Source organism: Borostomias antarcticus, assembly GCF_949987555.1.
Source record: "Borostomias antarcticus genome assembly, chromosome: 1".
In the NCBI taxonomy this organism is placed as follows: Eukaryota; Metazoa; Chordata; class Actinopteri; order Stomiiformes; family Stomiidae; genus Borostomias; species Borostomias antarcticus.
In genome coordinates this window covers 21,103,974-21,118,248 of record NC_140234.1, presented here as the reverse complement: position 1 = coordinate 21,118,248, position 14,275 = coordinate 21,103,974, and the positions used below count along the sequence as shown (strand labels likewise).

General features: G+C 47.8%; 1 protein-coding gene across 1 annotated transcript in view; it reads right to left on the bottom strand.

Annotated features, from left to right (window-relative positions):
- Positions 1-1,476: 1,476 nt before the first annotated feature.
- LOC311317795 (protein Aster-B-like) overlaps positions 1,477-14,275 on the bottom strand; it is a gene marked incomplete at both ends in the record, with an annotated part of 55,832 nt that continues 43,033 nt past the window's right edge. Inside the window, 17 exons of the mRNA XM_084448910.1 lie at positions 1,477-1,566; positions 2,543-2,663; positions 4,185-4,292; positions 4,552-4,563; positions 4,900-4,990; positions 5,161-5,349; positions 6,151-6,254; positions 6,745-6,887; positions 7,307-7,425; positions 7,654-7,797; positions 8,240-8,423; positions 8,577-8,751; positions 9,576-9,691; positions 9,903-9,983; positions 10,659-10,754; positions 11,352-11,455; positions 11,774-11,858. Of these exons, the coding sequence (XP_084305036.1) occupies positions 1,477-1,566; positions 2,543-2,663; positions 4,185-4,292; positions 4,552-4,563; positions 4,900-4,990; positions 5,161-5,349; positions 6,151-6,254; positions 6,745-6,887; positions 7,307-7,425; positions 7,654-7,797; positions 8,240-8,423; positions 8,577-8,751; positions 9,576-9,691; positions 9,903-9,983; positions 10,659-10,754; positions 11,352-11,455; positions 11,774-11,858 (1,962 nt within the window). The remainder of the gene's footprint in view (positions 1,567-2,542; positions 2,664-4,184; positions 4,293-4,551; positions 4,564-4,899; positions 4,991-5,160; positions 5,350-6,150; positions 6,255-6,744; positions 6,888-7,306; positions 7,426-7,653; positions 7,798-8,239; positions 8,424-8,576; positions 8,752-9,575; positions 9,692-9,902; positions 9,984-10,658; positions 10,755-11,351; positions 11,456-11,773; positions 11,859-14,275) is intronic.

Here is a 14,275-nt window from a genome sequence, read left to right as displayed (position 1 = left end):
GAATTGATACAACACAAAGTGGCTTGATAGGAATGGAGAGAAAAGTATCCAAAAGAAACATTTGCATGAAACATTATGTAAGTTTAACCATTATGGAAACAGAAACATTATGTCAATTGAAACACAACTTGGCAACAAATATCTTGGATATAATCATAACTTACTTATGCATCATTCATGCCAATGAGGGAAACCTAAGAACAACGTTGAAAGAACGTTTGGCTAAGGTCGAGAAGGTCCTGAGTCTCGAATGTGCCTCCTCAATAAACATAAGGAGGCAGATAACTACCAACGACGTCCACAATGATGCTATCAAATTAGCGATGTCCCATACATCCTGACTGATGCTATCAAATTAGCGATGTCCCATACATCCTCACTGATGCTATCAAATTAGCAATGTCCCATACATCCTCAATGATGCTACCAAATTAGCGATGTCCCATACATCCTCACTAATGCTACCAAATTAGCGATGTCCCATACATCCTCACTGATGCTATCAAATTAGCGATGTCCCATACATCCTCACTGATGCTATCAAATTAGCGATGTCCCATACATCCTCACTGACGCTAACAGCCGTGCTAGCGTCTCGGACAACAAGTCGCTAAAACACACTGTAGGATAGAGCGACTCTACGCAAAGTAGAGAATATTTATCCCTTAGAAAACATGAGCATACGATACGAGTATGAACACAGAAACTCAACACCATGGCACAAGCTCTCAAGGAAACCAGCCCTGATACGCCTATTCAAAATTAGCCCTGACCGCAGCAATAGTAATACATCTACTAAATAAAAACAAATCAGATATATTTCATTATATTCATATCCATATAGGTTACTATCTATACCGTATATATCTATGTTTATAATATACTTTATATTTGTCTTGGTTGTACTCTCTTGAATTGATCGGCTGCCTGGAAGTATTGCCAGCTGATTGTGGTTGTAGCCTGGTCCCAGATTCCAAAGACGGGTATAAAAGGGATACTGCAGCTCTGTTCAACTCCACCTCGGAGCTCCTTGAAAAAGGAATACCTTATATTGTCTTCTCTTTTTTCTCTCTTCTGAGACAGAATAGGCAGAGGTTTAAATACTTCTCTGTTGAAATACCATTTTTAAGACAGAGGCTAAAAATTGCATGCTCCCTACCCCCCCTCCCCCCCACCCCAACACACATCACTTCTATCTCGTCTTTTGTCCGTACGTGGCAACAATGAAAAGATTTGACGTTACGACATTCTCTGAAAAATGAGGTGAGCGGGATTGGAGGGTTGGTGGATAAAAAACTTCAGGCGGGCGCCCTCCCCCTCCCCCCCAACCTGTTTGGTGAGGTCGTTCTCTTCCGGGAGGGGCGACGCCCACCCACTCTGCCTCCGTGTTCCCCAGGAGAACCTGGGCTACGTTCCCCCCCCAGCCCCGCTAGATGGTTATATTGCACATAATGTCCGTTCCCTCGGGATTGTCTGTCAGTTATATTGGTTTTTCTTCTCCTGCGATTCGGAGTGATAGTCCCTTAAGCCTATGCCCTTCTGGAGGTTGAGCAAAGAGTCCTTCATCTGTGGAGAAGAGACAAAACATGAATTCACAATGCAACTTGTAACAAGTGACTACATCTCTGTTAACTAGGTTATTAGTCCCCGTCTTCGCGCAGAGTTGCGAGTTTGCCGGCTCTGCCCGCCTCTCCTGCTCCTGGGTTCGTGTTTCCCTTGCGGGGTGGTCGGGTGGTGCCGGTGGGCGGGGCTGATGGGGCACACCTGTGTTCTAGCTGTGTCCCAGGAGAACCCCAGGCTTCTGTCTCCGCTTTTCTGAGAGACCCCTCTCCCTGAGCACCCGTGTTGTGAGGTAAGAATATCTAATATTAAAGGTGCAGTATGCGGTTTGTGACTTCCTGTTAGACCTATAGAATTCCCGCCCCTTCAGGCCTCCTATCCAAAGCCACTCCTCCCAAGTGGGGGAAAACAAATGACATTCGCTAGGGCAACTACTGTAGGTAGGTTAACAGGCAGGTATGCCATCCAATCATTTCAAGTTGGCAACTCAAAATGATTGGACGCACTTATTACAGTCTGGCAACTTCCACAGATTACGGATTTATTTAATTTTAGTGTCAGAGCACTTCATATTTATTGATTCAGGATGTAATGAGAATTGCAAAAAAATATAACAAAAACTGAGCTAAACCGCATAATGCACCTTTAATGTGGTCTGGTTGAATAGAGCATCACATGAGGATTATCCTACACAGCAGCCAATGAGGATGTTCCTACACAGCAGCCAATGAGGCTGTTCCTACACAGCAGCCAATGAGGCTGTTCCTACACAGCAGCCAATGAGGATGTTCCTACACAGCAGCCAATGAGGCTGTTCCTACACAGCAGCCAATGAGGATGTTCCTACACAGCAAGCAATGCAAAGTTGTAATGTATGTAAAAAAAAAAAACCTCCTTCATACGCATTCAGGCTTCAAGAGAATCTATTTTCTGACCAGTCTTTTCATGGTCACCTCGTCTACATCGTGATTGGCTGTCTCACCTCGTCCAACAGTGTGACAGAAGACTTGATAATCTCCTTCCACTTCTGCAGCTCGTCGTCATGGTAACGTTGCTGTGACTCCAAGAGCTGTGCCCACTCCAACTGAGTCTGGGGAAGTTTACTATAACACACGCACACACACACACACACACACACACACACACAGTCAAATATCACCATCTATGGGTCTGTCTTAGCACACACTGTGGCATGTCAACAAGTCTGGTAACAGGGCACAGCTGTTATAGCAGTTTTCGTCGTGTAACAGCAGAATGAAGAGCAGTGTATACTGCAGTAATAGTTCTGTAGTAATGTTGTAGTACTGTGTGTATCTGTGAGTATGCTGCAGTACTAGTATTGTAGCGATATTGTAGTACTGTGTGTATACTGCACTGTAGTAATACTGTAGTTATGTGTGTATCTGTGTGTAATAGTACTGTAGTAACACTGTAGTAATGTTGGTATATGTGTGTAATAGTACTGTAGTAATACTGTAGTAATGTTGGTATCTGTGTGTAATAGTACTGTAGTAACACTGTAGTACTGTTGGTGTCTGTGTGTAATAGCATGTAGTAATACTGTAGTAATGTTGGTATCTGTGTGTAATAGTATTGTAGTAACACTGTAGTAATGTTGGTATCTGTGTGTAATAGTACTGTAGTAATACTGTAGTAATGTTGGTATATGTGTGTAATAGTACTGTAGTAATGCTGTAGTAATGTTGGTATCTGTGAGTAATAGTACTGTAGTAATACTGTAGTACTGTTGGTATCTGTGTGTAATAGTACTGTAGTAATACTGTAGTAATGTTGGTGTCTGTGTGTAATAGTACTGTAGTAACACTGTAGTGATGTTGGTATCTGTGTGTAATAGTACTGTAGTAATACTGTAGTACTGTGTGTATCTGTGTGTAATAGTACTGTAGTAATGTTGGTATCTGTGTGTAATAGTACTGTAGTAATACTGTAGTACTGTTGGTATCTGTGTGTAATAGTACTGTAGTAATACTGTAGTAATGTTGGTATCTGTGTGTAATAGTACTGTAGTAATGCTGTAGTAATGTTGGTATATGTGTGTAATAGTACTGTAGTAATACTGTAGTAATGTTGGTATCTGTGTGTAATAATACTGTAGTAATACTGTAGTACTGTTGATATCTGTGTGTAATAGTACTGTAGTAATACTGTAGTAATGTTGGTATCTGTGTGTAATAGTACTGTAGTAATACTGTAGTAATGTTGGTATCTGTGTGTAATAGTACTGTAGTAACGCTGTAGTAATGTTGGTATCTGTGTGTAATAGTACTGTAGTAATACTGTAGTAATGTTGGTATATGTGTGTAATAGCATGTAGTAATAATGTAGTAATGTTGGTATCTGTGTGTAATAGTACTGTAGTAATACTGTAGTAATGTTGGTATCTGTGTGTAATAGTACTGTAGTAATACTGTAGTAGTGTTGGTATATGTGTGTAATAGTACTGTAGTAATACTGTAGTAATGTTGGTATCTGTGAGTAATAGTACTGTAGTAATACTGTAGTAATGTTGGTATCTGTGTGTAATAGTACTGTAGTAATACTGTAGTAATGTTGGTATCTGTGTGTAATAGTACTGTAGTAATGTTGCTATCTGTGTGTAATACCTCTCTTGTACAGGTAGATCTTGCCAGGAGGTGAGGCTCTGTGTGGTGTACTCCAACATCCACAGCTTATAGAACAACATTATGTTCAGAAACACCAGTAGTACTAGACTGGAGAGAGAGAGAGGGAGAGAGAAGAGAGACAAAGAGAGAGAAAGAAAGAAAGAGAGAGAGAGAGAGAGAGAGAGAGAGAAAGAAAGAGAGAGAGAGAGAGAGAGAGAGAGAGAGAGAGAGAGAGAGAGAGAGAGAGAAAGAAAGAGAGAGAGAGAATTACTGATTGTGTTAAGGTGCCAGTCGTCTTACAAATGAAGTGAGACGGGTCCACGAACACACATCTAGTGATTGATGGCGGAAAATAAAAGAAGGATACCTTATACAGATCCTATAGGATGCAACGAGCACAGAGAGAAAGAGAGAGAGATTACATACGGCACTAAGACAGAAGAAGAAGAAGAAGGAAGCGCATGTCTGTGTCCCCTCTCAAGCACTTACAGTTGTAGAAGTCGGTTAAATGGAGACTTGACTACACATCTATGCCTTGATGAGTGACGTTAACGAGCAAAACATTCCAACATGCTTAGACGATTCCATTTATGTAGACGATACAATACGAGCAGCCGTAGACACGTCGGTATATTTAAAACAGCCACGTCAGACGAGCCGAGTGAGGATGTATCGACGTGCGGTAAACGAACGCGGCGTTCAGGCGGACACTCACACGAAGCTAATGATGAGCAGCAGCTTGGAGACGCTGTAGAGAGCGAGGCCTCCTGGGACGTGGTCCGGGATGTGTCGGGTCTGAGTGGAACCTGGAGGAAGGGAGGCGGCCATTTTGGAACCACGTATCCTATTCTTCTTGGTACGTGACGATTACATTGTGAGGGGAATGCTTAATCTAACTGTTCAATAAAAAAAACAGGTCGTGTGTGTGTGTGTGTGTGTGTGTGGGGGGGGGGGTCAGGGGTCAACGGTGCCTCACCTGCCACGTGTTTGATGCGGTGGATGACCTCGTCCTCCTCCTCCGGCGTGGTCACGGGGCTGAGGGCCTCGTCCATGCGGGCCGGTCTCAAGTGGACCAGGGGCCTCTTCCTGCGCCTCAGGGCCTTGGCCCTGGGGGACTGTGGGTGGGACTCCGTCAGGAGCGCCTCCGTCTTGCTCAGCTCTAGCTCTGGAGGGTAGAGGGGGGGGGGAGGCGTGTGGGTTTAACCCTACATAGTTCACCTGCTGCTTTCCGAGGCTGTGTTGTCGAACTCTGAGTGCTGGCTGATCTATTGAACAAGTGCTCATCTGAGGATGGACAGAATAGGAGGCGCTGAACTAATGTGACTAAACTAATGTGATGATCTATGCACTCGGGTCACTTTATGTATCAAATCTATCAATCAAAGCTTTATTTGTATAGCGCATTTCATACCCAGAGGCAACACAATGCGCTTTACAGAGAACAAGGGAGGTGGGCATACAACCCACTCTCTACATATTCTACAGAAGCAAAAAAAACAGTATCACCCAGGGGTCAGATAAGTGAGCTGTAAAAATTCTTCCCTGACCCCTCTCAACAAGGCGATTGAGCAAGCTCCTGGAGTATGTTTGTCTACCGGCTATATACAAACATGTATACAGGGTAACAGGGAACTATGCACTATACTCGTGTCATGTTTCATGTCTTGTATGCTATTCTTGTTTTTTGTAATGCAGCACTGTCTCTACCTCTATTAAGAAATAGACTTAATAAACTTGAACCTTGAACCTTGTAACACAAACACAGATTAAGCCTACTGTAAACCGCCGGACTAAAAAGACGTTCCCAGTGAGATTGTCCACTGAAAGGGATTCTGGGTTTCAACTGTTTACAGGAAACCAGCTTATTTCTGTTTTAACTGACGCCTTTTGCCGTTGCTTCGAACTGGACAGCCGCCATTAGACTTCACCGGAAGGGGTAACTGATTCTCATCTCTGTCCAGCTGACCTAAGTGTCTGAAGTACTCGTCCAAGCCGCTCCAGAAGTTCCTCTCGATGAAGCCCTTGACCAGCGCCCATGGCTGTTTCCTGTAGCGGAGCTCAGTGGACACCCTAAACACACACACACACACACACACACACACACACACACACACACACACACACACACACACACACACACACACACACACACACACACACAGAAGAAGTTTAACTTAACCTGAACTTTAACAGAACAATCAGTTCAAATGTTCTGTGCAGTAGTTTAGTTTTCAGCGGTATACCAGAGGTATCTGGCATGTCAAAAGACTGGTACTGGTTCTGGTTCTGGTACTGGTACTGGCTGTGGCTCAGGAGGCAGAGCGGGTCGCCCAATGATCATAGGGTCGGCGGTTCGAATCCCGGCTCCTCCTGACGACATGCCGAAGTGTCCTCGGTCAAGACACTGAACCCCAAATTGCTCCCAATGAGCAGGCTAGTACCTTGCATGCCAGCTGCCGCCATTGTTGTGTGAATGTGTGTGTGTGTGAATGAGAGGCCATTGCAAAGCGCTTTGGATAAAAGCGCTTAGAAGCGCAGTCCGTTAACCGGGCTTCCTCACCTGAGTCGACATTTGTTCTTGGCCACCCTGGTGAGGGTGTAGCGGTTGAGGGTGTAGAAGTAGTCGTGGTAGGGCACGTCGTGGGCGATGACCTCCGCGTCCACGATGTAACACTCGCTCTCCTGGCTGGCCTTGTACAGAGTCTGGACCCGGACGAGATGAGAGAGGGGCGTCAACTCCACTCTGAGCTGACCGACTTGAACTGACCACTGCCCGTGGGCATGCTACAGTTTATTTATTTACACACGTTCGACTAAAGCAGAATTACAATTGTTGATGAGTGAGGAAATATCACGAGTATGGAAATAACCCAAAGCACATATTGTATTTATATTTTACTACTCTTGCACTTTGGATTTAAAATGCTCTTAGTCACCTGTTTAGAGGGGAGATGCACTTGTGAGTTCTGGCGAGTATTAATACATTGACTACCTTCGTTAAATGCAATTACTGTAAGTCGCTTTGGATAAAAGCGTCTGTGAAATGACTGTAATGTAATGTAACTTTAATGGGAGTTAACAACCTGCTGATCCCTGCAGTACCAGCAGGGGTCTCCACTGACCTGTGTCTCAGTCACTGTGGCGGTCTTGGGGGCCAGAGGATTGGTGAGGGAGATGGTGTACTTGATCTCTCTGGTCTGGTTGCCGGTCTCTTCCTTCCTCCAGGGGTGATACACCACGTCTGCAGTGAGAGAGACCGGCGATATCAGACCAGGCTGCTGGACTCACACACACACACACACACACACACACACACACACACACACACACACACACACACACACACACACACACACACACACACACACACACACACACACAAACACGTTCTCTCCGAATGCCATTTCACTATGAACCTTGTTTCCCAAGGGAAAAATGCAACAACACACACACACACACACACACACACCTGAGAACCGTCGCTGCTCCAGAAACTCCCTCATGAACTGGGACTCAGTGAAGAGGATGTCGTACATCTTGTCCACGCTGAACTTGTACACCTCGTTGATGTACTGGCGCCCGTTCAGGTCCTCCTGGAACGCCTGCACCTCGCCTGCAGGACGACACACACACACACACACCTGAAGCCGGCGTCTTTGTTTGTGTGCATGTGTGTTTGTGTGTATGTGTGGGTGTAGTATTTTTTGTCCGCTTGAGTGAGCATGCGTGTTACATGGTGTGTGTGTGTGTGTTTGTGTTGGAGAGTGTCAGAGTGAGTGTGTGTGCGTGTGTGTGTATGTGTATGTACGTGGGAGTGAGTGTAGTCTCAGTATGAGTGAGCGCGATGAGTGTTACATGGTGTGTGTGTGTGTGTGTGTGTGTGTGTGTGTCTGTGTTGGAGAGTGTCAGCGTGAGTGTGTGCGCGTGTGTGTGTATGTACGTGGGAGTGGGTGTAGTCTCAGTATGAGTGAGTGTGTGATGAGTGTTACATGGCGTGCGTGTGTGTGTGTGTGTGTGTGTGTGTGTACACGTATGCGCGCGCGTCAGACACACACCTTCGTCGTGCGTCTCCGAGGAGTCGCTGAGCTCGGTGGGAAGGTCCTCGTTATCGTTGAAGTCCAGCGAGGGCGAGGGGGCGTGGCTACTGGGCTCGCTGCTGTGGTCGTCGGGCAGGGGGAGGCGCAACAGCTCCTCGTCCCCGGTGAGAAAGATGAACTCCTCCACCGGAGGCGTGTCGTACTGCGGGAAAGGGGGAGGGGCCAACTCAGTGAGAACCACCACGCCGCGTCCGTACGGAAAAAACAGCCATGTCATCATTCTCTGATGAATCTGATTTATCGGTTCCGTGTCATGTGATCAGCAGATGGTCCAATGGTAAGACTGAGGTCTCACAGGGAGGGCGGAGTCGGCGACGGCGATCACGCTGGCCATGGCGTTGTTGCTGGCGCCGGGCGGGGGGAGGGCCTTGCGGTGGGAGGCCAGCGGGCTGAGGTCGGGCTTGGCGGCGTCAGGGACCCTGGCGGCGTCGGCGGCGTCGTTCTCCTCCGCCGGCAGCTCCTCGCAGTACCTACACCACGATGACGGGGAACAGCTGTAGGTCAAGGTTATCAGCTCGGGGAACGCCGCCGGCACGCCACCCCGCATTGCACATGGAGCGGGCGGGGCAGGGTGTGTGTGTGTTTGTGTGTGTGTCCGTTTGTTTGTTTGTTTGTGTGTGTGTGTGTTTGTGTGTGTGTACTGTACAGTATGTGTGTGTGTGTGCGTGGCGGTATACTCTATATTCATATTTACATAATGCGATCAGAAAGTTGGTTTCAATTATGAAAATGTTGAGTGACAGGGATAATGTAATGATTCAAGTATGACACGAATGTGAAACAGGAAGTAGTGGCGGCCACACCCCCCCCTGGTGGCCACACCCCCTGGTGGCCACACCCCCCCCCCGGTGGCCAGAGTCCAGCTCCGAACAGGGGGGCGGTCAGAAGATGGAGGTTGTGTTCCGAATCGCATACTTCCAGACTACTGTATATACTGTAGTATGCCAAAAAAGGATGTAGTATGTCCCAAAACATACCATGCCACATGCAGTATGGCAAAAAATACCAGGATGTCCTACTATATCCGGTCGTATTTTGCAGTATGCAAAGTAGTACATCCCGATTGAGCTGCGTGCGCAAAGTACGTACTTTCTAGGGGCAGCTGTAGTACGTACCGGTAGTAAAAAAGTAGAAGTATGCGATTCGGAACCCCCCCCCCTCCCCCTCCCCCGCCCCCCCCACGGTGACCAGAGTGCAGATCAGAACAGTGGTGGGGGGGTCAGCAGACTGAGGGGGATGGAGAGCCAGCGCACCGGCAGACATGGGGGGACATTGCGGGGGGGTCAGAACTCACCCCATGGTGTTGAAGTCATCGTCCGGAGGGACGTAGTCCTCGTCGTCACTGGTCAAGCCCAGCTCGCTGCCGTAGCACTGGTGGACAAAGTGCCACAGCTCTTTGGGACACAGGGGCTGAGAGAGGGAGGAGAGAGGAGAGGAGGAGGAGAGAGGAGGAGTAAAGAACAGGAGAGAGAGAGAGAGAGAGAGAGAGAGATGGAGAGAAAGAGAGAGAGAATAGTCAGAAAAAGCGAGCGGCGGATAACGAAACCCGACACTCGACGCCGTGCTCTGCGGATGCGGGGTCGAACCGGCGGTACGGTGCGGTAGGTGTTCAGGTTCCCACCTTCTCCAGCAGGGCGTTCTGCCACAGTCTGAACATCATCATGTACGTGCGGTCCCTCGTCCCGAACGACGTCAGGAAGTGCTGCGCGAGAAAGAGCGGGAAACACGACACGGGAAGTCAACGACAGGAAGTGGTCTCTGCTGTGTGTGTGTGTGTTTAGTTTATTTATTTAAAATAGGGACAGCACATATTAATAAACATTTAAATAAATACATACATAAATGTAAATATGCCAGATATAGCCAACAGGCTAATTTTCATCTGTAGTCCCTTGTCAGGTTGATGGCAGTGTGTGTGTGTGTGTGTGTGTGTGTGTGTGTGTGTGTGTGTGTGTGTGTGTGTGTGTGTGTGTGTGTGTGTGTGTGTGTGTGCAAGATGGCTGCCGTGTCCTCGTTGCAGGTGCAAGCAGGAATGCCTGCTCCAAACATCTAGCTCCACGCTAACTCACACCCATTGTAACTGTGGTCGTTAATGTAGCCAGATGCAAAATGTTGTAGATATATCTGTGTGTGTGTGTGTGTGTATGTGCATGTAAGCATATTGTGTACATCCTAGCAGCTTGCTTGTATCCATGAAATGTGACATGTTATCCGACCCAACAACATGACAGCAATGGAATCATATTACGCCCCTGCAATTATTTTCAATATGCGGACCTAAATAAAGAATTCAAATTGTGTGTGTGTGTGTGTGTGTGTGTGTGTGTGTGTGTGTGTGTGTGTGTGTGTGTGTGTGTGTGTGTGTGCGCGTGCAGACCTTTTCATTGTCAGTGCACAGCTGGATGGCATTTGGGATGAGGCGGGCGGTCTTCTCCTTAGTCATGGAGCAGATATCCTTCAACCTCACAGTCAGCTACAGAGAGATAAGAGAGAGAGAGAGAGAGAGAGAGAGATAACGAGAGAGAGATAACGAGAGAGAGAGAGAGAGGTTAGACAGATATGGACTGATAGACTAAGTACTCAAAGAGATACATCTACAGGGTGAGGGGGGCATGCAGACAGATGGACAGAGACACACAGACATGCAGACAGATGGACTGAGACACACAGACATGCAGGCAGACAGACAGACAGACAGACAGACAGACAGACAGACAGACAGACAGACAGACAGGCAGACAGACAGACAGACAGACAGACAGGCAGACAGCGCAGACAGATGGACAGAGACACACAGACATGCAGGCAGACAGACAGACAGACAGACAGACAGACAGACAGACAGACAGGCAGACAGACAGACAGACAGACAGACAGACAGACAGACAGACAGACAGACAGACAGACAGACAGGCAGACAGACAGACAGACAGACAGATAGACAGAGCAGACATACAGACAGACAGACAGACAGACAGACAGACAGACAGACAGACAGACAGACAGACAGGCAGACAGACAGACAGGCAGACAAAGCAGTCCAGGTGAGATCAAACACAGAAGTCCGTACCAGTGTTTCCCAGCGGAAGATGTTGCTATAGAAACAGATCCAGTTCTCGGAGAGGTAGAGGCGACCCTGCAGGAGGATGTCTCGTTGCAGGGCACAGGAGTAGTCTGGCAGGAGCCACAGAGGTCAAAGGTTAGAGGTCGCCTTATAATAGAATTATAAAATAATAACATCTCCCATTTGACACCTATCCAAATCAAGTATACATATACAGTATGTGTAGGTTAGCTGAAGACCTGACCCTAGCTGACTGGGCTCCAAGCCCTAGTACCACATTAGCGCTACATTAGCACATGCTACAGTGCATACTGTACCGTGTACAGTACAAGATTGCTAAAAAGAGATCATGCTATCCTGAAAATGACTATATTTGTACATGGTACAGTCCGTTGGAGATTTCATATGGCTTCCTGACCCAGACTCACCCACTATGAGGCGCTCAGAGTCGGGCAGCTGCTTGAAGAGTTTCCTGAAGTCCTCATTACGCTGTTTGTAGGTGGGGCTTAATACCTGTGGGGGGGGAGGGGGGGGGGGGGGGGGGGGGGGCAGGAGAGATTTGAGTGAGGATCCTTGGACTCTGGCTTCATGTGCATAGTCAGACACACACACACATGAAAACATGAAAACACACACACACCAAAGAGTCCATTCATTCATCCGTCATCCATCAGATTCTAAACATGTCTCATCTGTTTTGAATTTTTCCAACTTTTTTCTTAAAGCCACAATATTTCCCCACAATATACTACTCGTGCCTGATCTCTCTCTCTCTCTCTCTCTTTCTCTCTCTCTCTCAGATACACACAACTTCCCTTCTCCGTTCCCTACACTGGCTCCCTGTAGCGGCTCGCATCCAGTTTAAAACTCTGGCGCTAGCCTACAGGGCAATGAAAGGAACAGCCCCCTCCTACCTCCAGGCCATGGTCAAACCCTACACCCCCTCCCGACCGCTACGCTTTGCTACCTCGAGGCGACTGGTTGCCCCGTCACTCCGCGGCTCCTGCGGTCGATCGACACGGTCACAGCTCTTCTCTGTCCTGGCCCCGCAGTGGTGGAACGAACTGCTCACTGATGTCAGGACAGCAGAGTCGCTGCCCATCTTTCATCGCAGGCTTAAAACTCATCTCTTCAAGAAGTACTACAACGATCCTCCCTCTTAAGCACTTATTTTATTGTATTGTATTGCACTGTACTTTAGATTGTGATTCTTGCACTTTGCCTTCAGCACTAGATTATGCTCTTAGTCACTTGTTTTAAAAAGAAGATGCACTTGTGAGTTCTGGCAAGTAGTAGAACATTGGCTTTTCCTACATTAAATGCAATTATTGTTAGTCGCTTTGGATAAAAGCGTCTGCTAAATGACTGCAATGTAATAATGTAAGACACACATTTCTATCTACAAGACCAGAGAGAGACAGCGCCTCATCACTCCATTTCTATCTCCAGCCCAGACTGTCCGACTCTGCTGACACAGACGGTCTGGACGCCGAGCGCTCACAAGCGCGGTGTGTGGTCCTGTCCTCTGCCTGGGCCTGGACAGGCTCTGTGAGTCACGCGCTGGTACCGCTCTGTGAGGACCGGAGACACACTTTTCGACGGATGTGACGGCGTCTTCGCACTAGGCTACGCTTGATGTGGGACTCGATCCCCGGAAGACTGATCAAAGAAGTCTGTGGTTCTAAATGAACAGACCGGGCGTAGAACCTTCTCTGCGTGTTCCCTCTCTCCCGCCTGCTGTGACGGGGTTAGTCAAGCATCCTCCCTTCTACACGGAGCTCCGGCCAATCACAGCGTGGTGGTCACACAGAGTACACTAGCCAATGAGGCGTAGCTTTGATAGACTCCGGCCAATTGAAGCCCCTCACTAATGATTGGGCGAGCAGTAAAGCACTGGTGGAAGTCTCAGTTGGGATATTGTAGAGAAGAGCAGACTGTCACCCATCATGTTAGAGCCAACATAAATACACAAATAAATACACAAATAAATACACAAATAAATACACAAATAGTAAATACATAGAAGGGATCAGAGGAAACCCCTGTTGCATTTTAACTTGTAACCACCCCCCCCCCCCCCCTCCAAGACACACACACACATACACACACACACACACACACACACACTCCCCATCTGTCTTCACCCCAACCCCAGTAAAGGTGACTTACGGCTAGGTCTCTTTCAGACCTCCAGTCCCTGGTCTGCTGGTGGGCGGGGCCATGGTGTGGCTCCTCAATCAGGGTCTCAAAGTCGGACTGGGGGTCTGAGTCTGTCTCTGTCTCTGTGTCCATGCTGACCGCAGAGATCATGTCTGGAGACATGGCTCGGTCCAGCGTCTCTTTCCTGCGTTCTCTCGTTTTCACTCCCTCCCTCCGTTTTCTGCCTCTCTCTCTCTCCCTCGCTCTCTCTACCCCCCCCCCCCCCCCTCTCTCTCTCCTCTTCTCTCTCTCTCCTGGTGGTATTCTCCGACAGCAGAAGTGGAGTTCCTCACAGACACACACGCACACACACACACACACACACACACACACACACACACACACACACACACACACACACACACACACACACACACACAAACAAACACACACTCTCTCTCTCTCTCTCTCTGGCACAGACAGGAACACACACACACACACTGCCCTGCAGGGTAGGCTAAGGTTGAACTGTAGTAACCTCAATCCTTGTCGTTTGTCATCATCCCTTCTCTCCCTCCCTCTCTAATGTGGCCAGAAGGAATACGGCCGTTTTAGAAACACAACAGAACACACAACAACCGCGCGGCTTCAACAAGCTGGGGAGAGCGAACGACTTTGACCCTCTTTGACCTCAGAACTGCGTTCCGACTTTCAAACTCTCTAAAACGTGATCTCTCCGAGCCAAGCTGTTGAGTTCAAAACGTCGGACCACTAGGAATTCTTAATTCCTT